General features: G+C 36.8%; 1 protein-coding gene across 1 annotated transcript in view; it reads left to right on the forward strand.

Moving 5' to 3' along the window:
* LOC150095284 (laminin subunit alpha-1-like) overlaps positions 1–27,670 on the forward strand; it is a 1,249,242-nt gene that overhangs the window by 1,013,733 nt on the left and 207,839 nt on the right. Inside the window, exons 56-57 of the mRNA XM_090410638.1 lie at positions 5,646–5,810; positions 15,399–15,538. Of these exons, the coding sequence (XP_090266764.1) occupies positions 5,646–5,810; positions 15,399–15,538 (305 nt within the window). The remainder of the gene's footprint in view (positions 1–5,645; positions 5,811–15,398; positions 15,539–27,670) is intronic.

Here is a 27,670-nt window from a genome sequence, read left to right on the forward strand (position 1 = left end):
ATAATAACTGAGATATCTCTTCCCTCAGGAAAGAGTAACCACATGGTTTTGACTTGGAAGATGAATAAACATCCAGGATTATCAAAGAGAGTTGGATAAAGTGGATGATAAACATCAAACAGGAATGGAAGGTAAAAAGACATTATGGAAGAGATATGAGGAGAGTGGTGGAGAGCTGATGCATGAAGAATATAAGACTAAGACCAGAAGAGTAACTAGTATGGTAAGGAAGGCAAAACTGGAATATGAGAAGAGATTGGCCCTAAGATCCAAAGAAAATTCTAGGGAATTTTTTAGCTCTGTGGCCAGTAGGAGGGGAAATGATTGTTTAAGAATGACAGTGTTGAATAAAAATGGGAATAGAGTGACTGATGCAGAGGACATTATGAAATTGTCCAATGAACACTTTATTGGAGTATTTCATCCTGGATAAGTCCGTTTTAATACTAGAGGGATAGGGCAGGTTCGAGTTTAGAGGTGCAAGAGGAGAGTGTGTTTCAAATACTGAGTACTCTGGATGTCAATAAAGCTATGGGACTGGATGGAATTTCACCACGGGTTTTGAGAGAATGTGGTAAAGAACTGATAGCTGTGCTGACCTGGTTTTTCAATGAAAGTCTTACTATGTGAAAGATACCAAGGAATGGAAGGAAGGTAAGATAGTGTCATTGCATAATGATGGTAGCAGATGGGAAGTGTCAAATTATAGACCAGTTTGTGTTTCATCAGTATTTGTTAAGATCTTGAATAAATTAGATAAATTAGTGAGGGACCATATACAGCATTGGGCAGATGAGGATAATATTATCTGTGAGAGTTAAGCGGCACTCTTGCTTTACTAATATGATTGCCTTTTATAATAAAGTGACAAGAGCAGTTGATGAGGAAAAGGCATATCCTGCCCTTTTTTTTTTTGGATTTTGCAAAGGCATTTGACAGTGTGCCACATGATAATCTGATATTTAAGTTGCAGCACATGGGTTTAGACATCAGGTTAGTCAACTGTATTCAGGATTGGCTATCTGATAAGTATCAGAGAGTTGTGTATGAAGGGGCAATATCAAGAATGCAGAATGTTACAAGTGGGGTCCCACAGGGCTCAGTACTGGGACCTGTATTGTTTAACCTTTATATCAATGAGATTATCAGTGGATTGCAGCATGGGGAGATATTCAGTTGTTTTCAAATGATGTGAATCTGGTAAGAGTTATTTGCAATAATGCAGATGTTGTAGCTCTGCAAGAGGATTTGAATAAACTGGATAGATGGGAAAATTAATGGGGGATGTAAGTTTAATACAGCAAAATATAATCTTGAAGTTTGGATGCATCCTCTGTTGGAGGAGCTGTACTGGATGAAGTAGGGGAGACAAGAGATCTGGAGGTGATGATTGATAGAAACCTGAAATTTTTATTCAGGGAACATATTGCAAAGGGTGAAGATAACCCAGATAATTGCTGCAATACTGAAAAGGATGCTGAGCTGCAGAGATAAAAGAGTTGTCATTCCATTGTATAAATCTTGATCAGACCCACATTTGGACTATAGCTCTCAAATTTGGTCCCCAGAATTTGAAGGGGATAAATTAACTGTGGAGAGGATGCAGTGGCAGATAAGAGGAATTGGTTTCAGGACTGTACAATGTTAGTTATGAAGATTAGCTGTGGGAATCAGGACTGCAGAGTTTGGTAAATAGAAGGAGATGTGATATGATTGAGACTTTTAAACTGTTGAGAGATAGTCACAGGGTTGACCATGGGGAGTTCTTTTGCTTGGTGGAACAGAGGGAAGGAGCAAGGACTAGTGGCCATCCCTGAAAGATACAAAAGGAAGCTGTGAGCAAGAGGGTGAGGTGTAGTTTCTTTGCATGGAGGGTGGTTGAACTGTGAAATGCATTTCCTGATACAGTGGTAAGAGCACGAACAGTCAATGAGTTCAAGGAATAGTATGATAGACTTTCTGTTTTATAGGAAGGATATTCCACTATGAATCTTTTGACTTCATGGAGGCCTGAATAATAATAATAATAATATTTTTATTAACATAAATTTTTTGACCTAGTATCAATGGTATCTTCATTATGACTTTTCACATTAAACGACAACAGAAACAGGTATATTCAACAAGGTTACACGTGAACTGCATGTGCATGATGTAGAGCACGGTGGTCTAATTATGTTAAGGTTCTAATAAAAAGAGATTTAATAAAATATAATAATAATCTAAAAAATATAAATTAAAGATGTCAAGAAATTATATTCTCGGTGTCATCCTTTATTCAAGTGTAAGCAAACAAAGTTTTGTGCATGAAGTCACTTCACAACTGGGCTATTTGCATATAGAGACTAATGACTCCATATAGGTTGCCTTAGTACCCCATAATACAATGTATATATTATTATTATTATTCTGACACCTCCAAGGAGTCCGAAGACTCATCACGGGAGGACACCCATTACACAACTGTTACCACCATTACACCAAACTTCTACTACCAGTCATCTCCATCAAAGCCATCTACCGCCACTACAACTAGTATTGTTTGTCTGTAAATTGTGTGTGTTCTGAAGGGCCGATTTGTCTGTATGCGGGATGAAAAACCCGAGTTTCCGAAAAAAAAAAAAAACCTGCTACCTCCGTATGAGATCGGCTAACTCACCTTCGATTGAAAAAGTCCTCATAAAGATTCCTCCCGTCATGACGAAAATCGAACTTAGGTCTATTCCAATCGTCATTCTTCCAGTTGTGCTATGGAGGCATTAAAAAAATAAGGACAGTTGACTATCCTATGGAGAGCCTTAGCAATTAACCCTTTAATGAAAGGTGTCACAGTTGCTATTTTAAAACATTACTGACATCCAGAAGACACTTGGATTTTCCTTTCAAGAGTACACATGGTAACTACATTCTAAGAAAGTCGAATATAATGCTATGCATTATGGGAAGGGCCACTACCCATTGGTTTTGACCTTTATTCATGTCTCATCAGTGGGAGCCAGATCCAGAAGTGATACCAAAGTTGAAGTAATGCAGAAGTCATATTTCTGTATACAAGTATTTATAAGGTTTCACACCTTATTACTAAAATATTCTGAATTAGAGATAGATGTTGATAGTTTTTCCACTTAGTTATAATAAAAATTAAAGATTCCAAGAAATTATATATTTTTGGTTTCATTTCATTCATTCTATATTCCTATATCCAAGTGTGAGCAAACAAAGTTTGCATGTGAAGTCACTTCATGACTCGGCTATTTGTATATATACTTGTATATACATTTTTATATGTTTGTATATATAGACTGATAACTTCACATCAGTTATCTTAGTGAAAAAACTTTAAACATTTGTCTCTAATTCACAGTCTTTTAGTAATAAGGTATGACACCTTTTGGCTACTTGTATATGAAAATATGACTTCTGCCTTACTTCAACCTTTTAATCACATCTAGATCAGGCTCTTAATTACATCTAGATCAGGCTCATGCTGATGAGACCTCAATAAATGTCAAAACCTTTATTGAGGTCTGGATAGTGGCCCTTCCCTTAATGCACAGCATTATACACGTAGGATATGTGCATTGCATTGCATTATGGTGGAGTACTAAGGTAAGTGATGTGAAGTCGTTAATCTCGATATACAAATAGTCCAGTCGCAAATGACTTCACACACAAACTTTGTTTGCTTACACATGGATAAACGATGAAACCAAGAATATAATTTCTTGGCATCTTTAACATATAGTATAACCAAGTGAAAAACTTTCAACATATAAAAAATATAATACCTAGTTCCCATAAGAGGGATAATTTAAATCTATCCATTTAGATTCAGTTAGTGCAGCAAAGTCTCACAACTCTCCTTGTATAATTGCTACGCTTTTATGGACAACCTTAATTTTCTTCCAGAGAACTCAGTGTCTGGTGATGATAGCATGCTTCATGAATCCCAGTTTCTCTGGCTCATGGAATTTAATGTATTCTAAATGTTTAAGATGATGCATGGTTGCAGATCTACCCATTTTGCCAAAATATGCTAATCTACAATTGCAAGGAAGTTGATACACTCTAGGGTGGGCTGAAGGCAGAAGTTTATCTTTATAAATTAGAGATTCCAAGAAATTATATTCTTGGTTTAATCTTTCAACCTCTGGGTCTGGCTGCCACTGAAAAGACCTCAATAAAGGGCGAAACTGGTCTGCGTAGTGACCCTTCCCATAATGCACAGCATTATACATGTCTGCAAGGAGATGTGCTTTGCATTATGGGATACTATGGCAAGTGATGTGAAGTCTTAGCTTCCTTATACGAGTTGCCCTAGTCCTGAAAATACTTCAGGCGCAAACTTTGTTTGCTTACACTTGGATAAAGGATTAAACCAAGTATATATTATCTTGTTATCTTTAATTTAATGACTAACCTAGAGCAGCATTTCCCAAATGGCAGGTCACGACCCGGCACTGGACTAAATGCCAGGTCGCCTAAAAAAACTCTTGAAAACCTAAGTGTTTTGTTTTTGGGTTTTCTTTTTTTCATGAAACTCTAAAATACAATTAAATAGCATTTAATCAGAACTAATGAATAAATAATTTAATTAATATAGATGAGAAAGCGCACTCCATCCACAGCACCATTTCACGGTTTCTTTGTTCGCGGTAAAGTAACTCTATGAACATTCAAATCTGTTTTATTTTACCTATTGGCCATAAAAATTTCAGTGGGTCACGAAGATGAAGTATTAAAATAACTGGACCATGGAAAAAAAGTTTGTGAAACCTTGACCTACAGTGTTCCTCAAGGCTATACATAAGAATTTGATGCTCTTATTTTTACTCTAAATTTCAATTGATCAAGCTTAGTTTTGGTAATACTACAAATCTCTGCACAAGGAATGATATGCAAATTTGAAATCTATTCAGATATCAAATAATGTACTCACATCTGGGATGACACTCCTAAGAACTCACTAAAATTATTGACATCAGTTGGATTGATTAATAACCCATTTATTATTAATTCATCCTACTCTCTTTAAAACAGAGAGCCAATTTCTGTTGCATGTGTTTCCAATATATGTCTATAGTCTCTCCCTGTAACAGAATTAGCATTCCTCCCCCCCCCCTCTAAATCTGTTAAGATATGTGCAGCAGATAGTTGCTATTTGTTTATAACTCAGATTCCAAACAGAAAGAATTTTCTTTGTTTTCACTGGTTTCACTTGATACTGACCTGTGAATTTTACTTGCTAAGAAATTATATTCTTGTTTAATCCTTTATCCAAATATAAGCAAACAAAGTTAGAGTGTGAAGGAGACTAGGCTACTTGTGTATATAGTCTGATGACTTCACATCCATTGCCTTAGTGTCCCTAATGCAAAGCACACTTGCTGTTGGATGTGCATAATGCTGTGCATTATGTATGGAAGGGTCACTGTCTCATGGAACACATCCTTCTTGTGTATTTTCAAAAAAATGGTAGTTTCTGCAGGCCTAGTTTCTTTGTTATTCTCCACTTTCTATATATTGTGGTACGACTATAGGATTATTAGTTTCTTGTGCTTGGAACCACTGTTAAAAAAAATTAATTTTACATGAATTTAATGAACAGATTAATGAAGTACCATTCTTTCAATATTTTTTTTCAGGACATCAGAGTAGTAAGTTGTAATGGGGATGGCTATTTGGAGATGGCTGGTGAACCATTGTCTGATGAAGCAAGCTTTGGTTTCTCTTTTGTAACTTCAGAAGAAAATGCTGTTCTTCTCCTTTCCACATTTGAATCAACACGGGAAATAAAAGATAAAAAAAAGGTAAGGCAGTGGTTTTTGTGATCTTGGTTATGCGTTTTTTTTACTCTATTTATGATAGTATCATTATAATGCATAGTATTATATATGTCTGTAAGGATATGTGCTTTGCATTATGGGATACTAAGGCAATTGATGTGAAGTCATTAGCCTCTATATGCGAGTTGCCCTCTCATGAAGTTACTTCATGCACAAACTTTGTTTGTTACACTTGGATAAAGGATGAAACCAAGAATATTATTTCTTGGCATCTTTAATTTTTGGTATTTTTTATACAGAACAAAAGGATTAATTCTTATACTGCAAAACTGTTTTGCTTGCAGATTACTGGCTGTATTATGGCCATGTATGACATGGCTGTATCAACTGATATTTTTTTAATATATATTACAGAGATTCAACTACTAGTGCATTATCCATCTTGGAAATTGGAACAGATTATAAGTGATGCCCTATGAAAGTTTATGGAGGTGTGAATGAGGTAGCAAAAGATTTGAAAGTGTCATCAGACAATCTCTCTCTCTTCCGATACATCCTTGCTATCAGATGTTGATAGCAAGGATGTATAGGAAGAGAGAAACTATATGTGTGAATGTAAGGGATAAATTTCAGGGTATGAAAGACAGATAGAAAAAGAGAAATATGTACTGGAGATGGTCTGAGTGATACTGGCAGTGTAAACCCTTGTTGATTGCTCTTGATATGAGAAGCATGTGTGTGTGTCTTCAGATAGGATATCGGAATGAATACAATGGGAGGAGCAGTCATATGCATCAGCATCCATGTGAAATTGCAAGTCATTCCATCAAGTAGTTTGTTTTATACAGCTGTCTGAAGCAAAAGCATTCTCTGTATCCCTTGAAATGGATAAAATTGAGTATCATGCGATTATAAAATTCTTTGTAAAAGAAGGTTTAACGCCAAAAGAAATTCATTAGAAGTTCGTAAAAGTTTATGGGCACTCTTCTCCTTCGTTTTTGACAATTAAGGAATGAGATGTCGAATTTAAACATGGCTGTACCAGCTTTGAAGATGATCCATGTGAAGGATGTCAAAAAAGTGTAACAACACCAGAAATCATTGATCAAGTGCACGATATGGTATTGGATGACCAATGAGTCAAAGTGCGTGAAATTGTTGAAATAACAGGCATTTCAAAAGAATGTGTGGGATATATTTCGGATGAAGAATTGCATATCAAAAAGCTTTGTGCAAGATGAGTGCCATGCTTGCTCACAGCAGATCAAAAACGTACTCGCATGAAAATCTCAGAACTGTGCTTAGAGCGTTTTAACAAGAATAAAAACAGATTTTTGCATCGGTTTATTACTATGGATGAGACTTGGATTCACTATTACACACCAGAATCCAAACAGCAGTCAAAACCTTGGACAGAAGCCATTTCAGCACCAAAGAAGACAAAGTCTGTTCCATTAGCAGGAAAGGTCATGGCATCAGTATTTTGGGATGCTAAACGTATTTTGTTTATTAATTATCTTGAAAAGGTAAAACAATAACTGGGGAATATTATTCCGATCTTAGCCAGACTAGATGAAAAACTGAGAAAAGACTCCGTTTGCGGAAGAAAAAAAATCATCTTGCATCAGGACAATGCACCTACCCACAAAAGTGTTTTGGCAATGGGAAAGTTAAGGGATCTGCACTATGAATTGTTGGAACATTCACCCTATTCCCCAGATTTGGGAGACGTATATCAGGAGACCATTAAGCCCAACGGCCAAGAATACCTACTTAGTCCACTAAGGGGCATCATCAGGACTTTTAGGAGAAATAATAGCTTCCTGCTTTATCCTCATTTACTCTGTGTAGTGCCTGCATGCACGTCTTTATTTTAAGTTCTTTCGAAGATGGCAACGTAACGTTGCCGAAATATTGGAAATATATATTAAGTCTAATTTAATTTATATTCTAGGGTACGTTGTCAATTCCTTAAGTTAATTAAGAATTGTTGGAACATATACCCTATTCCCCAGATTTGGCTCCCTCTGACTTCTATCTCTTTCCAAAACTAAAACTGTTCTTCACTGGTCAGCGTTTTTCTTCGAATCAAGAGGTGATTGCTGCTATAGAGGGGTACTTTGCAGATCTTACTGAGAATCACTACAGGAACAGTATAATGGCACTGGAGCATCATTGGAATAAATGTATTAGTCTTAAGGGCAATTATGTTGAAAAATAAAAATAATTTTGAAATTATAAATTTGTTTTTTCATTGTTAGGCCTAAAACTTTTCAGACCATCCTCGTACAGAATGAAAAAAAAGTTAGCTGAGATTTGAGGATATTGTTCTTTCAAGATGCATGCATCTTCAACCACCCAGACAGAAGCATTGCATGAGCCACCAGCTATTCTGGAATGATTCAGTGATCATCTTTTATTTTTTTTTATTATTATTGTTAACAACAACTGACTTCCATGAAGTCAGAGACTCATTGTGGGAGGTACACATTATGATGCACACAGAGCTCATCCAGTCATGCTTTAAACTGATTCAGTATGTCTGCATTGAATGCATTCTGATCACCAGCCACTCTCCATGCAAAGAAACTGCTCTTCACTGCATTGCTCACACTTTCCTTACACAGTTTCCAGGGATGGCATCTTGTTCTACATACCCCCCCCCATCTCCTGTTATATGAAAAACGTTTTCACTGTTAACATGGCAACAACCACTGACCAACTTATATCTCAATCATATTCCCCCCATTTGCCTCCTATTCACAATGTTTTGCAAATTACATTCTTTCAATCTGTCTCTATACCCCACATTCCACAGACCAGTTACAGTGTGAATCTTCTCTGGATTCTTTCTAACATATCTTCATTGCTATGAAAACCATATGACCAAATCAGTTTGCTGTAATTCATATGAGGTCTGATTAGGACCCTATACAATGGAACTGTAACTTTTTTATTTCTGAACATTAATGTCCTCTGCATCGTTTCCACAATCTGATGTCACGACTTCACAACTTCTGCAATGTAATCTCTGAAATTCAGATCCTTCTCCAGCACCAATCCAAAGTCTGTTGTCTCCTCAACTTCCTCCAAAATTTCTCCAGCAAGTGTATTTTTTTTATTTTTATGTTGGGCCCATATACAGGAGGTTGGCTGGTCAACCTATAGTACGTTAGTACCGTATATGGGTGATGGGTTGTGAAAGGAGAAACTTGTTTACATTTGATTTGAATGCCTGTATATTGTATTCCTTGGGAAATACGTAAGGGGGAAGACTGTTCCACAGTACTGCAGTAGCAGGGATGAATGAGGAGGAGAAGAAACTTGTTCTGTGGGTTTCGAGGTGTACTGTAAAAGGATGTTGGGCGGCAGCTGTACGTGTTCCAATGGGCTTGGTACAGGGTGGGGGAATTATTGATGCTGTTTCAGATGAACCTTTCCCGTGAAAGTATTTATGAAATATACAGATTGCAGAGACCAAGCGTCTATGTGAAAGTGGGGGGAGCGAGTTGGTGAGGGATGGGTCATTTATTAGTCTAATTGCTCTCCTCTGTATAGAGTCAAGCATTTTGAGGGAGCTTTTTGGAGCCCCACTCCAGATGTGAGAGCAGTATTCAAGAGCTGGGCAGATTCGCGACTTGTATAGTGTTAACAGCTGTTTAGAGGTGAAGTAGCGTCTTGAGCGAAAGAGAAAACCTAGTTTTTTGGAAGCTGAGAATGCAATGGTTGTGATGTGTTTATGTCAGGAGAGGCTTGATGTCAAGGTAATTCCGAGAAGAGAAATTTCGTCTTGTCTGTGAATTTGAAATATCGAAAATAATGCTGGGGAAAAATGGTTCTTTTTTGTGAGAAATAAGACAGAACTGGGTTTTACTAGCGTTGAAGTTGACAAGGTTGTCTGAGCGCCATCAGAGGTTGGCTTGTAGGTCGGAATTAAGGGCAGTGGTGGTTGATGTTCTGTGGGTTGAAGTGAGTTGTGTAATGAAAGGGAGGAATGTAGTGTGCTGTCATCTGCAAAACTGTGTACTGGGTTAGAGGTCAACTGAAGTAGGTCATTGATATATAGAAGGAAGAGGGTCGGTAAGAGAACTGAGCCTTGAGGGATCCTGGCATTAGTTGGATGGTGAGAGGATAGGGAGCCGTCTACCATCACACATAGTGTGCATCCAGACAGGAAGCTGGCAGTCCATCTGCAGAAGTCCTGAGGCAGTCCAAATGATGGGAGTTTGCTTAGTAAGCCTTTGTGCCAGACTTGGTCAAAGGTTTTGGAGATATCAAGTGCGACTACTTGGGATTCACCGAATTTCTCCATAGCGCTTGTCCAGTGATGGGTGATGTATGAGAGTAGATCTCCTGTTGAACGGCTTTGGCGGAATCCGTACTGGTGGTCGCTTAATAGCTGGGTACCTTCAAGGTAGATTAGGATTTGAGAGTTGATGATTTTCTCCATTACTTTAGATAGGACTGAAGTGAGTGATATAGGGCGGTAGTTACATGGCAGTGATTTGTCACCCTTTTTAGGAATGGGTTGAATATAGGCCAGTGTTTCCAAGTTTTGGATATACCAGTGGAGTAAGAGAGTGTGTACAGGTGACATAGGATAGGAGTTAGTTCAGATGAACAGACCTTCAGAGTAATTGGAGGAATTCCATCTGGGCCAGGAGACTTTTTTGTGTCTAATTTAGACAGCAGGTTTGTGATGTCTTTTTCACAAAAGGATATAAGGGGCATTGTATGTTGGGCAGTTGGAATGACTGGAGGGCATTTGCCATTGTCAGTTATGTGTGCATTGGAGGCAAAGTGTGATGCCAGGAGATTAGCTTTTTCTATGGGTGATGTTGCAAATGAGTCATCTGGGTATGATAGAGGTGGGAATAGTGTAGAGCAAAAGTTATGGCCAGTTGCCTTGGCAAGGGACCAAAAGGCACGGCTTCCATTTGGACAGGCTGCAAGCTTCCTGCTTTTTGTCCGTTCAAAATCTGTTTGGAAGTATTGATAGTTTTGCATCCTAGTGTTGCAAAGCATACACTTGCCTACTTGTTCATACAATCTATTCAAGTCCTTCTGTAAGGTCATAATATCTGCTTGACTCTGCATTGTCCTCCACCGCTGCAATTTTTCACCATCTGCAAACAGTCGAACATCACCAGTTAAACCCATCCCAATATCATTAATATACAAACTAAACAACAATGACCCCAATACAGACCCTTGTGGCACCCCACTAGTGACTTACCTCTTTCAGGATACTGCACACCCCTTATACAACTTTCTGATAGCCAGTTACAGATCCAGCTCAATTCCAATCCCATCCATTTCAGTTTATTTAGCAACCTGTTGTGTGGCAGTCCATCAAAAGCCTATGCAAAATATAAATAGGCTTCTGTATATGCATTTCCTCTGTCCAATACATTTGTCACCTTGTTTTAGTACATAAGTAAGTTGGTAAAACAATCTATCTTTAAAAAACCCATGTCGACAGTCACAGAGAATACTCCTGTTATCAATCTCTTTCTATATTATTGTTCTCATTAATCTCTCCAATACCTTAATCACAACTCTGGATATACAGATTGGCTTATGATTTGTAGCCACTTTTTCACCACCTTTATGCAGTGGAATAAGTTTACTTTCTTTCCATTCTCTCTTTTGGAACCAGTGCTGTTGTAAGACTTTTATTTAAGAGGCATGCCAATGCTACTGCCAAATCTCTGGAATTTTCTCTTAAGGCATGTAGTGATATGTCATCCAATCCTATTGCCTTATTAACATTGAGCTTATTTATTTCCTCCATACCTCATTTCCCCCCACAATTAAGCTATTCTCTTCCATTTTCTCCACACTTGAGCTTCTCATGATTTCAATCCTGATGAGAATGAAACATCCTTATAAACTGTTCACTGAATACCTCAACTATGTCCTCTGCAACAGTTACTATTCCACCATCTTCATGCATTAATATCATCTTACCGTAATCATTCTTCCTTCTACTTTCCACATAACTAAAAAAAAAATCTCTAGGGTTTGTCTTGGTCTAATTTGCTAATTTCTGCTCATATGTAGTTTTGCTGGTCTTTCTACTGACTCACCTTCCTGGCCTGCTCTTTTTATCCTCATGCAATTAATTGCTGCCATTATTCATCTTGTGTTGCCTTCACAATATCCCCTTCTTCCTAGGTTTGACACTTACTTTATTCAATCTTTGACCTTTAGAGTACATGCTCACATCAATGTTGTCATATATCTTTTGATCAATTCCTATGCAGCATTTATCTCCCTCTAGCGTAACACTTCATTCCATCCTCCAGTTCCAAGCCATCTTTCAGCTTTTCATAATCACCAGCCTTGTAATTCCAGATATATATTCTTTTCTCACAGAAGTTTTCATCAAGTGGTCATGAAGGCGATCACTTCATGATCACTTCCACTAACTGGATGGAAATGCAAAACCCACAATCACATTTTCTGACAAAATGATCAGATGTAAAATTCTCAATCTTTGCTTACCATCCTTTACATATTGCCTAAGAATGCATGGAAACTCACAAGGCAGTATCTGACAATAGCAATGTATGACTGCATACCGAGGATTAAGCGAGTAAATAGAGCATGAGTGAAATAGATGAACAGTGAAATCAAGCAAGCTGTGCTGGAAAAGATGTTATGGAGGAGGTACAAGACAGTTGGTGATGATCAGATCCATGAAGAGTATAAAGTGCAGGCTAGAAAGGTTACGAGCATGTTAAAGAAAGAAACGGTGCAGTATGAGAGGAGATTAGCTGGTCAGGCCAAGGTTAACTCAAGGGAATTTTTCCACTACATGGCAAGCAAGAGGAAGAATAATTATGGCAGATTAACATTAGTGGATAGTCATGGCAGCAGACTAAGGATATAGTGAAATCATTGAACAAGCACTTTATCAGCATATATCATACGCTTTTTCTGTTAATGGGTTCACGGGGAGGTATGAAGATTGTATGGATAGATTGGGTCTCCCAGAATGAGTCTTCGGACTCCATGGAGGTGCCCATATAATAATAATAATCTCAAACAGCAGCATTTTTAATTTTCTTTCATCATTCATTCTACATATATGGCCGAAGAGACATAGTTTCCTTTTGATTATTTTCTGGATCAGGTTTTCTTTTAGTTGTATTCATCTGCATATTTCATTATTGTTCACTTTCTGGATCCAGCTTATTCTCAAGATCTTTCTATAGCACTTCCTCTCGAATGCTAATATCCTCCTTTCAGATTCTCTCAGGAGTGACCTCACTTCCATAGAGCATGCATAGAAACATGCTGCTGAAGATATAGGTTTCCACAATACATAGTTTATGTGTATCTTTATAGCTTGGCTCTTCCATATTTTGTCCATGGCTTTTAAGATAGCTGTTACTCTGGCTATTCTAATTTTTACCTTTATATATATATATTTTTTTTGGGAAGGGGGGGGGGGTTAAAATAATTATTTATAACACAGTTATAGGATCCATATTGCCATGTGTCAGGTGGCATCCAAGATATGCAAAGTGTTCCACATTTTCCAGTTGAAATCCTTCTATGGTAACATTGTTCAGTAACTTCTGTTGTCCGAACATCATTGTTTTAGTTTTTTCAAAATTGACATTTAGCCCATATCTTTTTCCTTCTGTGTATAGTGTTTGCGGTGTCTGTTCCAGCCTTGCTGTACTTCTTCAATCAGGACGATGTCATCTGCAAAGCAGAGGTAGTTTATTCTCATGCTATTTATTGAAATGCCTCTACCTTCTTCTTTAATCTTATCTAATGTTCTTCCCAGATGTGTGATGAGGATAATTGGTGATATTGGGTCCCCATGTCTTGTGCCTTGACTAGTGGCAAACAAATCTCAAGTCACACCTGCTATCCTGACTTTTGCTTGTGCTTGGCTGTTTATATATCTTTCAACAGGCAGATCAGTTTATGATCCACATCAAAGGATTCTAATACTACCAATTTTATATTTTAGTCAATATTATCAAAGGCTTTTTGGAAGTCCACGAAACAGCAGTATATCTTTTTGTTCTTTCTTCAAGCTTTCTCTGCTATTAGTCTTAGTGCAAGTATTTATTGCACTGTGCTTCGATCTTTTTGAAATCCAGCTTGCTCATCAAGAAGATGTGTCTCCATATGACCCTTCAGGCATTCTGTATTTCATCAGCACTTTGTCAAGATGACTCATTACTGCAATAGTTCTGTAATTGGTATATTCTAAAGCACTGCCTTTCTTATGAAGAATCTTATAATTTCTGTTGTATATATATGTTGTCAATATTTTTTATTGTCATCATTGTATACCTATGTCTTTTCCCTTTCCTTTAGTGTTACACGGTGGTCAGCATTCATTTTACACAAATTATGGACTCTATAACTGTGTTATAAATAATTATTTTAATTTACATAAAGATGAATTAAAAGTTATCAGCAATACCTTTCTAAAAAAATGGTTATGGCCAAAATACTATCAATAAAATTCTGTACAAGACCTCAATTAAAAACAAAAATAAACTAGACTATATATAATGGTTATAAAACTGTAACCATTCCATACATTAAAGGGATATCAGACAAAATAAACAGAATACCACAGAAATACGACTTTAAAGCTACCTTTAAACCTCCTGCAAAATTAAAGAACTTACTCAGCTCATCCAAGGATCCATTCCCTCAGCTGGCCCACCCTGGAGTTATACCGTATTCATTCCAGCTGTAATTTTCCCTATATAGGGGAAACAGGATGCACAATTCCTATCAGAAAAAAGGAACATAAATGACACATTAAATATAATAACTATGGTCAAGCTGGTCTTTCTGATCATACCTTGAACATTTTACATAGAATTGACTGAAAAACACCTGTTGTTTACATCACACCAAAACAGGTGAACATAAATTTAAGGAGGCCTGTGAGATTCTTTTCAACCACCCTAATCTTAACAATAACGATGGACTAAAAATCTCAAGAATATGGTAGGCACATATTCTACCCACTTAACCTTTCTCACTAATAGTTAATTATAAACAGAACGACAGGTAATCCAGGATCTTAAATCTAATATAACAATTGTCATGTTAAGTTAGGACATCATTTTTACTGTAACAAAACTAAACTATCTATATGAAAGAATGTTTCTCTGATGTTGTCTTAAATAGCATATAGCTTTGATTTAGTTATTTTATTTTATTTCATTTATTTATTGTAATTTATTTTATTTTCACTAGAGGTCAGGCCAGTAAAATAATGAAATCATTGTCTCTTCAGCATACTGTGTGAAATGTAATTTAGCTTGTCTCTGTATATATATGTGTATACTTCAGATGATGACCTTAATATGATGTCAAAATGTCGGGAAAATTAAAATAATTATTTATAACATGGTTGTAGAGGCCATAATTTGTGTAAAATGTATACCTGTGTCTTCTATGCATTTTGTAAACCAGTATTTTTAAGATAGTGAAAGTTGTTGATTTTTTCCTAGTTTTTTTTTTTTTTGTGTATGTGTGTGTGTTACAACAATTCAAATGGTTATTTATATAAAAGATATAGAAGATACTTATACAAAAGATGTTTTCAAATTATCTGTCTTTTAGAGCTACTATTCTGTTGCTGTAGTTGATGGAAAGCTAGAAACTAGATTTGATGGTGGTAATGGTGAAGCTAGGATAATATCTGAGCAGCTAGTTAATGATGGAAAATATCATTCTATTACAATCTTAAAAAAACACAGAAAGTAAGTAAATACATCGTATTCTAAACATCCTGCTTATCTGTATCTGGATATTATGATTATTAGGTAGTACTTCGCAGTGCAACAAAAATGTAAATTTTGTGATTTCAGTTACATGATGTGTAAATTATACTAAAATATTTTATCAAAGAAATTTAAATCGATGCCTTTTTTTTGTAGAATTAATAAAACTTTGTCATTGAAAGCCACTGTATAACTATATGGAAGTTATTACTCAAAGTACTTTACTCATAATGAGTTTGAGTAATAACTTTAATTTGAAATAAACCTCTTCCTTAAATGGTTTGAGATCACTTGTGTGATGTTTTCTCAAATCATTTTGAGAAATCATAGTATAATCAAGTCAAAAAAAAACTTCCAACATCTCTAATCCAGAGTATTTTAGTAATAACTTGTGAAACCTTTTGGCTACTCGTATATAGAAATATAACTTGTGCACTACTTCAATGTTGTTATCACTTCTGGGTCTGAATAAAGGTCAAAATCAGTCTGGATAGTGGCCTTTCCCATACTGTATAGCATTATACATGTCTGTTAGGATACGTGCATTGCATTATGGGATACTAAGGCTAGTGATGTGAAGTCATTAGTCTCTATATACAAATAGCCCAGTTGTGAAGTGACTTTACACACACACTTTGCTTACACTTTAATAAACGATGGAGCCAAGAACATAGTTTCTTGGCATCTTTTATTTATACTATAACCAAGTGGAAAAACTTTCTACATGTATTCTGTTTCTAACTAATTTTTCCAATATACACAGCTGCAGATATACAGACCAGTCTATATTTGGAAACTTCTGTTCGCAAACATGCTTGTGGAAAGGTATTCTTTGCTTTCTTTCCACTCCATAGGAACCTTCCCTCACTGCAAGACTTTCAATAATGACCAAGACAAAGGCATCGCTAACTCTTTGCACATTCTTTAAAAATACATGGTGAAATGTTATCCATTCCTGCAGCCTTATTAACATCTAATTCAAGCAACACTTGATACACCTCTCATTCTTTCACCTTTAATTCTCCTAATATTCACACCATTATTATTATTATTATTATTACCCAAGACCCCATGGAGTCAAAGACTCAGCTGGGAGGTCCTTTTATCATACACACAGCTCATCATACCATGCTTTAAACACATAAGCAAATAGGTGGTGGTCCTATTATTCACACCATTATTATTATTATTACCCAAGACCCCATGGAGTCAAAGACTCAGCTGGGAGGTCCTTTTATCATACACACAGCTCATCATACCATGCTTTAACACATAGGCAAATAGGTGGTGGTTGTCATGAACTCCAAAGATTACACAAGAAAGATGAACACCCTCTTAGAGGATTCCACCACCTATTTGCCTATTACCAGAGATCCCACATGGCGAGCACATAATAAAACTAATGACTTAATCAAGAAGATACCTAACTGGCCTGAAGAACTAAAAAGAACTATCATCTAAACACCCATTAGTTTCAAGAATTTATGGAGTGCCAAAAATACACAAAATGGATACCCCATTAAGGCTGATTGTAGATGGAAGAGATTCCCTGCATCAAATCTGACAAACATGTTAGCGGCATGTATAAAAAAAACAGATTCATTCATAAAGAACAGTTTACATTTCATCGAGAGGATCAAAGATGTTAATACAGAATGTTCAGATGTTTTAGCAAGCTTGGATATAGTCAGCCTCTCACTAATGTACCAAGAAATGATACAGTGACTCTTCTTGAAAACCTTTTTCTACCAGACGTTGTAGAACTATACAAACACTGCACAAATAATATGTTTTACACATTCCAGGACAAATTTTGGAAACAAAAGGAGCACTAACAATGCCCCCTCCCTCTCCCCAGCTTTACCCAACCTCTTCATGGAAAACTTTGAAACTAATGCTCTAAAAAAAACTATCAAAACAAACCTAAAAGATGGATATGGTATGTGGATGACATTTTTGTCATTTGGCTACGAATGACAGATGAATTAATGTTTTTAAAGAATATCTTAACAGAATACATCCAAATATAAAATTCACTTTAGAAATAGAAGAACATAAAAAATTACCTTTCCTGGATATCCTCATAGAAAAAAAAGTAGAAAAAAGTTTAACCTTTTCCATTTACAGAAAATCGACAACTACAGGAAGATTTCTTAATTCAGCTTCACACCACCACCCCTCACAAAAAATAGGTATAATAAAAACCTTGAGAGACAGAGCATGGAAAGAAAGCGAAATGAGGAATTACACTACTTAACACAGAACCTTGCACTTATTGGATTTGAGCCAAAAACAATCAAGAAAATCCTGAACACAGATCCCACAACCAATATAGAAAAACAAGATTTCAAGAACACAATCTCACTACCATAAATCAGAAATGTCACAGACAGATTAGCGACATTGCTCCACAAGTACAACTTAAAAGTAGCTTTTTCCTCCCTTTAGAAAAAATATCAAGATTCCTACATCCACTGAAACCTTCGCATCATCCCATAAAACAACCAGGGGTCTATCAAATCTATTGTTCTTCTGGCATTTGTTATGTAGGCCAGACGGGAAGGTAAGGAGAAATCCGTATAGCAGAAGAAGAGAACACAAATCAGGCCTAGCTTTCCACACAACTTCCACTGGCCATAAAGTACTTTGGGAAAAAATGATCATGTCATATATTGATAAAATCTCTTTCACAAGGAAATTCAAGGAAGTGACAAAAATGCTTAGAATTCCTACACAGTGCAACAAAAACCAAGGTTTGATATTACACCAAGTGTGGTTGGCATTCATAAAAAATCTAACTTACTCAGATCTCATACATAACACACATGAAACACAGAATGTGACAACAAATAACAATGTTCCAACAAACATTCAGTAACAAATGTTTCAATTTTTTTCAATGTTTCAGTTAGAAATATCTAATGGACTATGAATTTAATCTTTGTTAGTTGTGTTTAACTTTTTTTATACACCAATGCCCCTGATGATGTGAGCATACGACTTACGAAACTTGTCATGTTTTTCACATATCCTGTTCGTATCTAATAAACATGTGGTCTCAATACTGGAATCTATCTCTCGAACTACTGAACCACAGAAACCTTCGCATACATACTTACTTGGATGTTGTTATAGACATGGTAATGTGGATGTTAGTGAATATGAAATGTATAACCAAATTAACCAAACAAATAAGAAAAGGGTGATCATTATGGATAATTTTCTTATGACAATATAGACTGGGATGATGAGATAGCAACTGGAAGTAAAGAAAATGAGTTTCTTGAGTTATTTAGGGACAGCTACCTCAGACAACATGTAACAGAGGGCACATGAGGATTAAGGACCTTGGATTTGATCATTGCATCAGAGGATATAATTATAAATGAGGTGTCAAATCACCTTCCAGTTAGTGAGAGTGAGCATGAAGTGATTACCTGGGTAACCATCAGTGTGAGGACTGTGACAAAAGGGTGTATGTAGAACTAAAGACTGGTGATTATGAGGAGCTCAGGAGATAAATTATAGATGTAGCAGGGAATGAAAAATTAGCAGGAAAAGAGATCAATGCAGCTTGGGGGATATTTTCAAGAACTAACTAGTAAAAGCAATGTCTAAATGTATTCTAAGGGTCATAAAGTTAAATAAGGTAGGTGTGAAATGGATGAATGAAGATTTTAAGCATGCGATACAGAGAAAAAAGCATTATGGAAGCAGTGTTAGGATTTTTTTTGCAACGATTCGTCACTGTAAATGAAATTTAGATCCACTACTACACACCTGAGCCCAAGCAGCAGTCAAAACTGTGGATAATGCTGGTGAAAGAGAACCGAAAAAAGTGAAGACCGTTTTGTCAGCTGGGAAGGTGATGGCCACTGTTTTTTGGGATTCCCAAGGAAATATCATGATAGAAAAGGGTTAGAAAATAACAGGAGTCCATTATGCATCACTGTTGGACCGTTTAAAAGAACTGAAGAAAAAACAGCCAAGATTGCCGCTCAAAAAAGTGCTGTTTCATCAAGATAATACACCGTCCTACACATTGACCATTGCAATGACAAAATTGCATGAATTAAGGTTCAAATTGGTTCCACATCCACAATATTCTCCAGACTTGGCTCTGTGATACTTCTTGTTCCTGAACTTAAAAATTTGATTATGTGGGAAAAAAGTTTCTTCAAATGAGGATGTCATCAAGGCTCTCAATGACTGTTTTGTACAATTTGACAAATCTTACTTTTTAGATGGGATGAAAAAAAAATTGGAAACTCACTGGACCAAATGTGTAGACCTTGATGGTGACTATGTTAAGAAATAAAAGTGCTTTTTTCCAAAAAAATGTATTTAACTTATTTTTTTTTACCAAACTTTTCAAACAACTCTTGTAGAATGAAATACTTCATTGGATGTTGCTAAAGAATCAGTAATGTGGAGAGTAGTGACCAGTAAATATATAATCAAATCAGCCAAGCAAATACGAAAAGGGTGAACATTATGGGAGATTTTAATTATGGCAAAAATAGATTATGATGAAGTAAAAAAAAATTAGTTTCTTGAGTTTTGAGGAACAACTACCTCAGGTATATGTAATAGAGGGCACACAATGATTAAGGGTGTTATATTTGATCGTCTCATTTGAGATTGTACAATATAAGTGACTGTTAACCCTCCTCTTGGTGAGAGCGACAATGAAGTGATTACCAGGTAACCAGCAGTGTGAGGTGACAAAAGGATGTACGTGGAACTACAAGGCTGGTCATTATGAGGAGCTCAGGAGACAGATTGCAAATGTAGCATGGAATGAGGAATTAGCTGCAAAAGAGTTCATTGCAGCTGGGAGGATATTCAAGAACTATCTAGTAGAAGCAATGTAAATGTTGAAGGTCTATTTTTCACTTGGTGAGACTATAATAAATTTAATTTAATCCTCTATCCAAGTGTGAGCAAACAAAGTTTGCGCCTGAAAGTATCTTCAGGACTGGGGTAAAGTGGTACAACACCAGGCGACTCCTTGCAAAGGTGGAGCAAGCTACCAACACTCCTATCTCAGTATCTCCCATAATGCAAAACACATCTCCTTGCAGATATGTATAATGTTATGCATTAAATGGGAAGGGCCACTACCCAGACCAGTTTCGACCTTTATTGAGGTCTCTTTAGTGAGAGCCAGGCCCAATGGGAGATACCAAGGCCGAAGAATTAGCAAGGTCATCTCCTCCTATTTTGCATTAGGGGAGATACTGAGATAGGAATGTTGGTAGCTTGCTCCACCTTTGCAAGGAGTCGCCCAGTGTTGTACCACTTTAATCCAGTCCTGAAGATACCTTCAGGCGAAAACTTTGTTTGCTCACACTTGGATAAAGGATTAAATTAAATTTATTATTGTCTAAATGTATTATTATTATTATTACCCCAAGGTCTCATGGAATCACAGTCTCATCTAGGAGGTCCTTTTATCACACACACACACAGATCATCATATGATGTCTTAAACACACTCAAACTCCTGGCAGACACCACACTCTCAGGCAAGGCATTCCAATCATTTAGAACTCTGCACAAAAAAAACCTGCCTCTCACTCCCCTACTCACACCCTCTTTATACAGTTTTCAGGGATGACCTCTGGTTTTCCCCCGATCGCCCAATATTTTCTGTATAACTTCTCCAGCATTGATCCTATAGCAATCCCTTGTAGGTCTCTATCATATCTTCCCTCTTCCGCCTGTCCATCAGACTCTGCATATTACATCTTCTCAATCTTTCCTCATACTCGACATTCCAGAAGTCAGAAACTACCTTAGTCATTCGCCTTTGGACCCTTGCCAACATCTCTTCATCCTTCTGAAAACCAGGTGACCAGATCTAAACACAATAGTCCATATGTGGCCTAATCAAAGCCTTATTCAATTGAACAAGAATCTCCCTACTTCTACACATCAGTGTCCTCTGCATCATTCCCAGAAGCCTTTGTGTTTTCTTCACAATTTTGGCTGTGTTCCCTAAATTTCTTCTGATCCTTATCCATTATCACCCCCAGATCTCTTATTTCTTCCACCTCCAACAATATATCCTCACCAAGCATAAATTCTGCATCCCGTCTTTGTTTTCCAAATTTTAAAACCTTACACTTTGCAACATTGAACTCACATCCCCATTTCTGTGCCCAATCACTCAATTTATTCAAGTCCTCCTGTAAGGCAACAACATCTTCTCTACTCTTCATGGTTCGTCCCAACTTTGCATCATCTGCAAACAACTGAATATCACCATCCAAATCTTCAACAATTTCATTAATATAAAAGTTAAACAGCAATGGCCCTAAAATAGACCCCTGAGGCACTCCACTAGTGACTTTCCTTTTCCTGGATGTCACTTCCCCATACACAACTTGTTGATACCTATCAGATAGCTAGTCTCCAATCCAATGCACCAATCTAATATCCAACCCCATCTGCTCTAGTTTGACTGTCAACTTATCATGAGGTACTCTATCAAAAGCCTTTGCGAAATCCAAGTATATTACTGTGTATCCTTCTCCTCTCTCCAAGGAAGCAGTCAATTTATTGTAATAAGTAGATTACTAAAACACGACCTCCCTTTAGCAAATCCATGCTGTCCATCAAATATAATATCATTGTTGTCAAACCAACTCTGGATCCTAGTTCTCACAAGTTTCTCCAACATCTTAACCACAACACCTGACACACAGATAAGCCTATAGTTTGATGCTTGTGTCCGATCACCTCCTTTATGAAGTGGCACAATCTTGCCCTCCTTGCACTCCTTAGGAACCTGACCGAGTGCAAGACTCGTATTAAAAAAATATGTCAAGGCAGGTGTCAACTCCTTGGCACATTCCTTCAGAATACGTGGTGATATATTATCAAGTCCCACAGCCTTATTAACATCTAGTTTACTCAACTCCCCTTACACCTCTTGCTCACTTATAGTCAGTCTCTCCTCCCCATCATCTACTGCTCTCAATCTCTCCATGAAGTCACATTCACAAGATTGAAAGATCTTTATGAACTGCTCATTAAGTATCTCCACCGCACATTCTGCAACAGCTGTCTTTATACCATTTTTGCCAATCACTGTCATCCTTCCATAATCATTCTTTCTTTTGCTCTCTACATATCGAAAGAACTCCTTAGGATCTTTTTGGCTTCATTAGCTAACTGCTGTTCATATCTCTCTTTAGCTACGCTCACCAACCAAGTCACCCTCCTTGCCTGGTCTTTATCGATCTCATGGAATTGTTTATTTCTACTTCTCTTATGCTGCCTCCACAATGCCCTTTTTCTCTGCATCACATGCTTAATCTCTTTATTCATCCATCTCACACCTACTTTATTTAACCTTCTCACCTTGTAATACATTTAGACATTGCATCTACTAGATAGTTTTTGAAAATCCCCCAAGCTACATTGATCTCTTTTTCTGCTAACTCCTCATTCCATGTTACACCTGGAAGCTGTCTCCTGAGCTCTTCATGATCACCCCCCCCCCTTTGCAGTTCCACGTATACCCTTTTCTCACAAAGGTCCTCACACTGCTGGCAACCACCCAGGTATGCTGAGGGTCAGAAAGTTAAATAAGGTAGGTGTGAAATGGATGAATGAAGAGATTGAGCATGTGGTGCAGAGAAAAAAGCAATATGGAGGCAGAATAAGAGAAGTGGTAATAACTAATTTCATGAGGATTACAAACACCAGGCACGGAGGATGACTTGGTTGGTAAGAGTAGCTCATACTGCTCATACATCAAAATTGAAGTATGAGTAGCAGTTAACTAATGAAGCCAAAAAGAATCCTAGGAAGTCTTTTCAATATGTAGCCAGCAAAAAAAATAATTTAAACAAATTTATTTAAAAAAAAAAAAAAAAGAACGATTATGAAATTATGACAGTGATTGGAGAAAATGGTATAAGGACAACTGCCGTGGAAGATGTAGTGGAGATACTTAACACTTGGGAGGTCGAGGTTGTAATTTTGCAGCATCGGACGAGGTATATCTGAGAGATACATTCATTACTAGTATGTGCTAAAATGCAAAAAAAAATAAAGAACAAACACTGCAATTATAATACTTGATGGTACAAATTAAGTGAATATTGAATCCAACATTATTTCATAGCTGAATATAGAAACTACAAGAGTTTCATGTCGAAAATATATATAGAAACTAAAAGTTTCGACAGAAACAAGCATAAGTAGTGCAACTTTGGGCAACTCGTTGCAAAGATGGAACAAGCTACAGATGACTTTCCTTAGTATATTCTATAAATGTAAAACACATCTCCTAGGGAATATGTATGATAAAAATAAGCCTTTGGCTCTCTATTTCAGTAATACATGATGGTTATTTATTTTCAGTTACAATCTAGAAATTATTGAAACAAAGAAATATAAAGAATAAAAATTTTTGTTACAAAATAAGCAAGTATCTGTCAGATCTGCCGCAACCTATGCAGGTCAAATATCACAAATCTTTGCATAACACATGTTAAATCAAACTAACGCAACAAAAGTGCAAAATAGCACTCATAATATACTCACGTGCAGCTACTCATGACCTTCAACCTATACAATAGATAGGTTAAAGAATATTCATGTTAACAATTAGCATGTATCTGTCAGATCAGATTCAACCTCCCGAGTGTTAATGAGCAGTTCCTAAATGTCTTTCATTCTTGTGAATATGACATCATGGAGAGACTGAGAGAAGTTGATGAGAGGGAGGAGAGACAGACTGACCATAAGTGACCAAGAGGTGTATGGGGAATTGAGCAAACTTGATATTAATAAGCCTGTGGGATAATATATCACTATTATCACTATGTATTCTGAAGGAATGTACCTGGGAGTCGACATCTGCCTTGACATATTGTTTTTAATATGAGTCTTGAGTTCCAAAGGAGTGGAAGGAGGGCAAGATTATTCCATTTCATAAGTGAGGTGATAGAACTCAAGCATCAAATTATAGGCCTATTGTTGTGGTTAAGTGTTGGAGAGGCTGATGATAGCCATGATCCATAATTGGGTTGACAACAGTGGTATTATCTTTGATGGACAACATGGATTTGCTAAATGGAAACCATGTTTTAGTAATCTACTTACTTATTACAATAAGGTGATGGCTTCCTTGGACAGAGGAGCGGGATACATAGTAGTATACTTTGATTTTGCAAAAGCTTTTGATAGGTTACTGCATGATAAGTTGATAGTTTGACCAGAGCAGATGGGGTTGGATTAGTGCATTGGATTGGAGACTGACTATCTGATAGGTATCAACAAGTTGTGTATGGGGGAGCAGTATCCCAGAAGAGGAAAGTCACTAGTGGTATGCCTCAGGGCTATTGCCCTTTAACCTGTATGTTAATGATATTGGTGAAGATATGGATGGGGATGTTCAGTTGTTTTCAGATGATGCAAAGTTGGGACGAACTATGAAGAATACTAGGAAGAGAAGATGGTGTGGCCTTACAAGAAGACTTGAATAAATTGAGTGATTGGGCACGGAAATGGGGATGCGAGTTCAATGTTGCAAAATGTAAGGTTTTGAAATTTGGGAAACAAAAATGGGATATAGAATTTATGCTTCGTGGGGATATATCTTTGGAGGTGGAGGAAATGGATCTTGGGGTGATAGTGGATAAGGATCTGAAATTTAGGGGACACATTGCCATAACTGTGAGGACTACACAAAGAATTCTGGGAATGATGTGGAGCACACTGAATGGTAGTAGTAAGGAGATTCTTGTTCCATTGTATAAGGCTTTGATTATGAATGGTTTTTAAAAGCAGCAAGAGATGTTGGAAAGGGTACAGAGGCAACTGACTAAAGTAGTTTCTGATCTCTGGAATTGTGGAATATGAGGAAAGGTTGAGAAGATGCAAATTACAGAGTGTAGTGGATAGGAAATATGATAGAGACCTACAAGTTAGTAAGGGGTTGTTAGAGGATCAATTTTGGAGAGGTTTTACAGAGAATGGTGGGAGATCAGGGGAGACAGAGGTCATCCATGGAAGCTGTATATGGAGAGTGTGAGCAGGGGAGTGAGAAGCAGGTTTTTTTGCATGCAGAGTTTTGAATGATTGGAATGCCATGCCTGAGAGTGTGGTGTTTGCATAAAATTTTAGTTCATTTAAGTCACGGTATGATGAGGTGTATGACAAAAGGACCTCCTAGATGAAACTTTGACTCCATGGGGTCTTGCGATAATAATGATGATGATAATAATAATAATAATAATATTTTCCTGACTTTATCATTTCCTACTTGATTGCAACAATAATACACAGAATTGTATGCAGTTCATCTTGTGCATATAAAAGAAAACCGATATCAAAAGTATAAATTTACTGACTCATTGAGCTCTATCTCACCTCTTGTGTACAATTCACATCCAGTGCTTTGCAAGGGTCTACAGCTGTTGACAAATTGAAAGACCTTAGTTTTGAAATTCAGCTATGCCTGATTCCAGCTACACTGGAATTAAGGGAAATGAGACTGCAGATTCAGTTGCGAGATCAGCTCACATTTTCCAGGTACTGTTTGTCAGTCCCATATATAAACTACAAACAGTGTTTGAGATTCAAGTTAATAACCGAAAGGCAGTCATTATGGAAAGAAACTGGCACAATAAATTGCACAAGATTAAGCAGAATCACCCAATTTTATGGAAAACAGAAGAGCAGAACTTGTTCCAGTTTGTATTTACTGAGGGCTGATGACCTACCTATGTATGAACAATGCAGCATGCGTCTCACAATGTCATATTGTGGTGAATTGCCAGCACTTCACTGGAGAAAGGATTTAATTTTTTACTACACTGTTTTAAGTCTTATATAGACTAATGCAGATCTTATCAGACTCAGATAAAATGCATGAAGTTTTTAGGTTTTTATAAAGAATTAATATATACAAACATGTTTGATTATAAATTCTATTTATACATGGCTACTGCTTTGTTTGCTGCTGAATTTTTAAAAAAATTTACTTTTTAATATTACCTTGAGTACAGGTGTAACCTTGGGTTTGGTTGGTTTGGCACAGTATGACCTTTGCTGTCCTTGCAGTAATAAACTTGTAATTAACCAAACAACCATCCATGGAAACTGATTAAGAGTGTGATTAGGAAACACATGTAGTCCAAATTCCTCATGAGAGGAATTTGGACTACATGGTTCACTGTATGAAATTAGCTTCAAATGATGATGTGACTATATTTTCAGAGAATGATGTGCTGGGTATTTAGGTAGTGTACAATCTGGAATAAGCTCTGGCTTGATGAGTTTGACTTTGATTGCTAAGAGGAGTCTGCATAATAAAAAAATGGGTGATGCAAATACTGAAGATAAAGCTATCCTGGTTGTTGAAATAATTCATTTGAAATGACTGTTAAATGAAACAGTAAAAGCAGTGGCAGGAAATATTCAACAGTAATGCAGTCAGCAGTACATATTGTATTTGAGCTAGAAAAAAAGCTATCAGAAAAGTGAAATATCTAAACAAAGCTAGAGCAGAATATGTGGAACCAGAAATGCTTAGATATTGGAGATATAAAAATGTTGCAGTATTTATGCCGCATAATTATAAAGTCAAGCAGATGTTACCACCTTATAGGAGAAATTGAATAGATTGTGTGAATGGGTAGGTAAGTGGAACTGTCACTTCAGTGTTGCAAAGTGTAAGGTTTTGAAATTTGGTAAGCAATGATGGGATGCAAAATGTACACTTGGTAGGGGAAACTTTGAAGGAGATTAGAGATCTGTGGGAGTGGTGATGGACAAGGAGCTGAAATTTAGGGGCCACATTGCACAAGTTATCAAATTGGATAATGGCATTTATTCAAAGGACATTGATATGCAGAAATAAAGAGGGTGATTCCATTTTATAAGGCCTTGATCTGGCCTCATATGGATTATTATGCATATATTTGGCCACTTGGTTTTCGCTGTGACAAGGATATGCTTGAAAGGCTCCAGAGAAGATTTACAAAAGTAGTAACCGGTCTTTGGAATTAAAAGAATATAATTTAAAGCCTCCTGAATAGGAGGTGTGTGTGGGGGATGGGGGGGGGAGTATGACTAAGACATATAAGTTGG

Source organism: Typopeltis vanoorti, chromosome 20, assembly GCF_054136105.1.
Source record: "Typopeltis vanoorti isolate ZY-2024b chromosome 20, IOZ_Tvanoo_1.0, whole genome shotgun sequence".
NCBI lineage: Eukaryota > Metazoa > Arthropoda > Arachnida > Uropygi > Thelyphonidae > Typopeltis > Typopeltis vanoorti.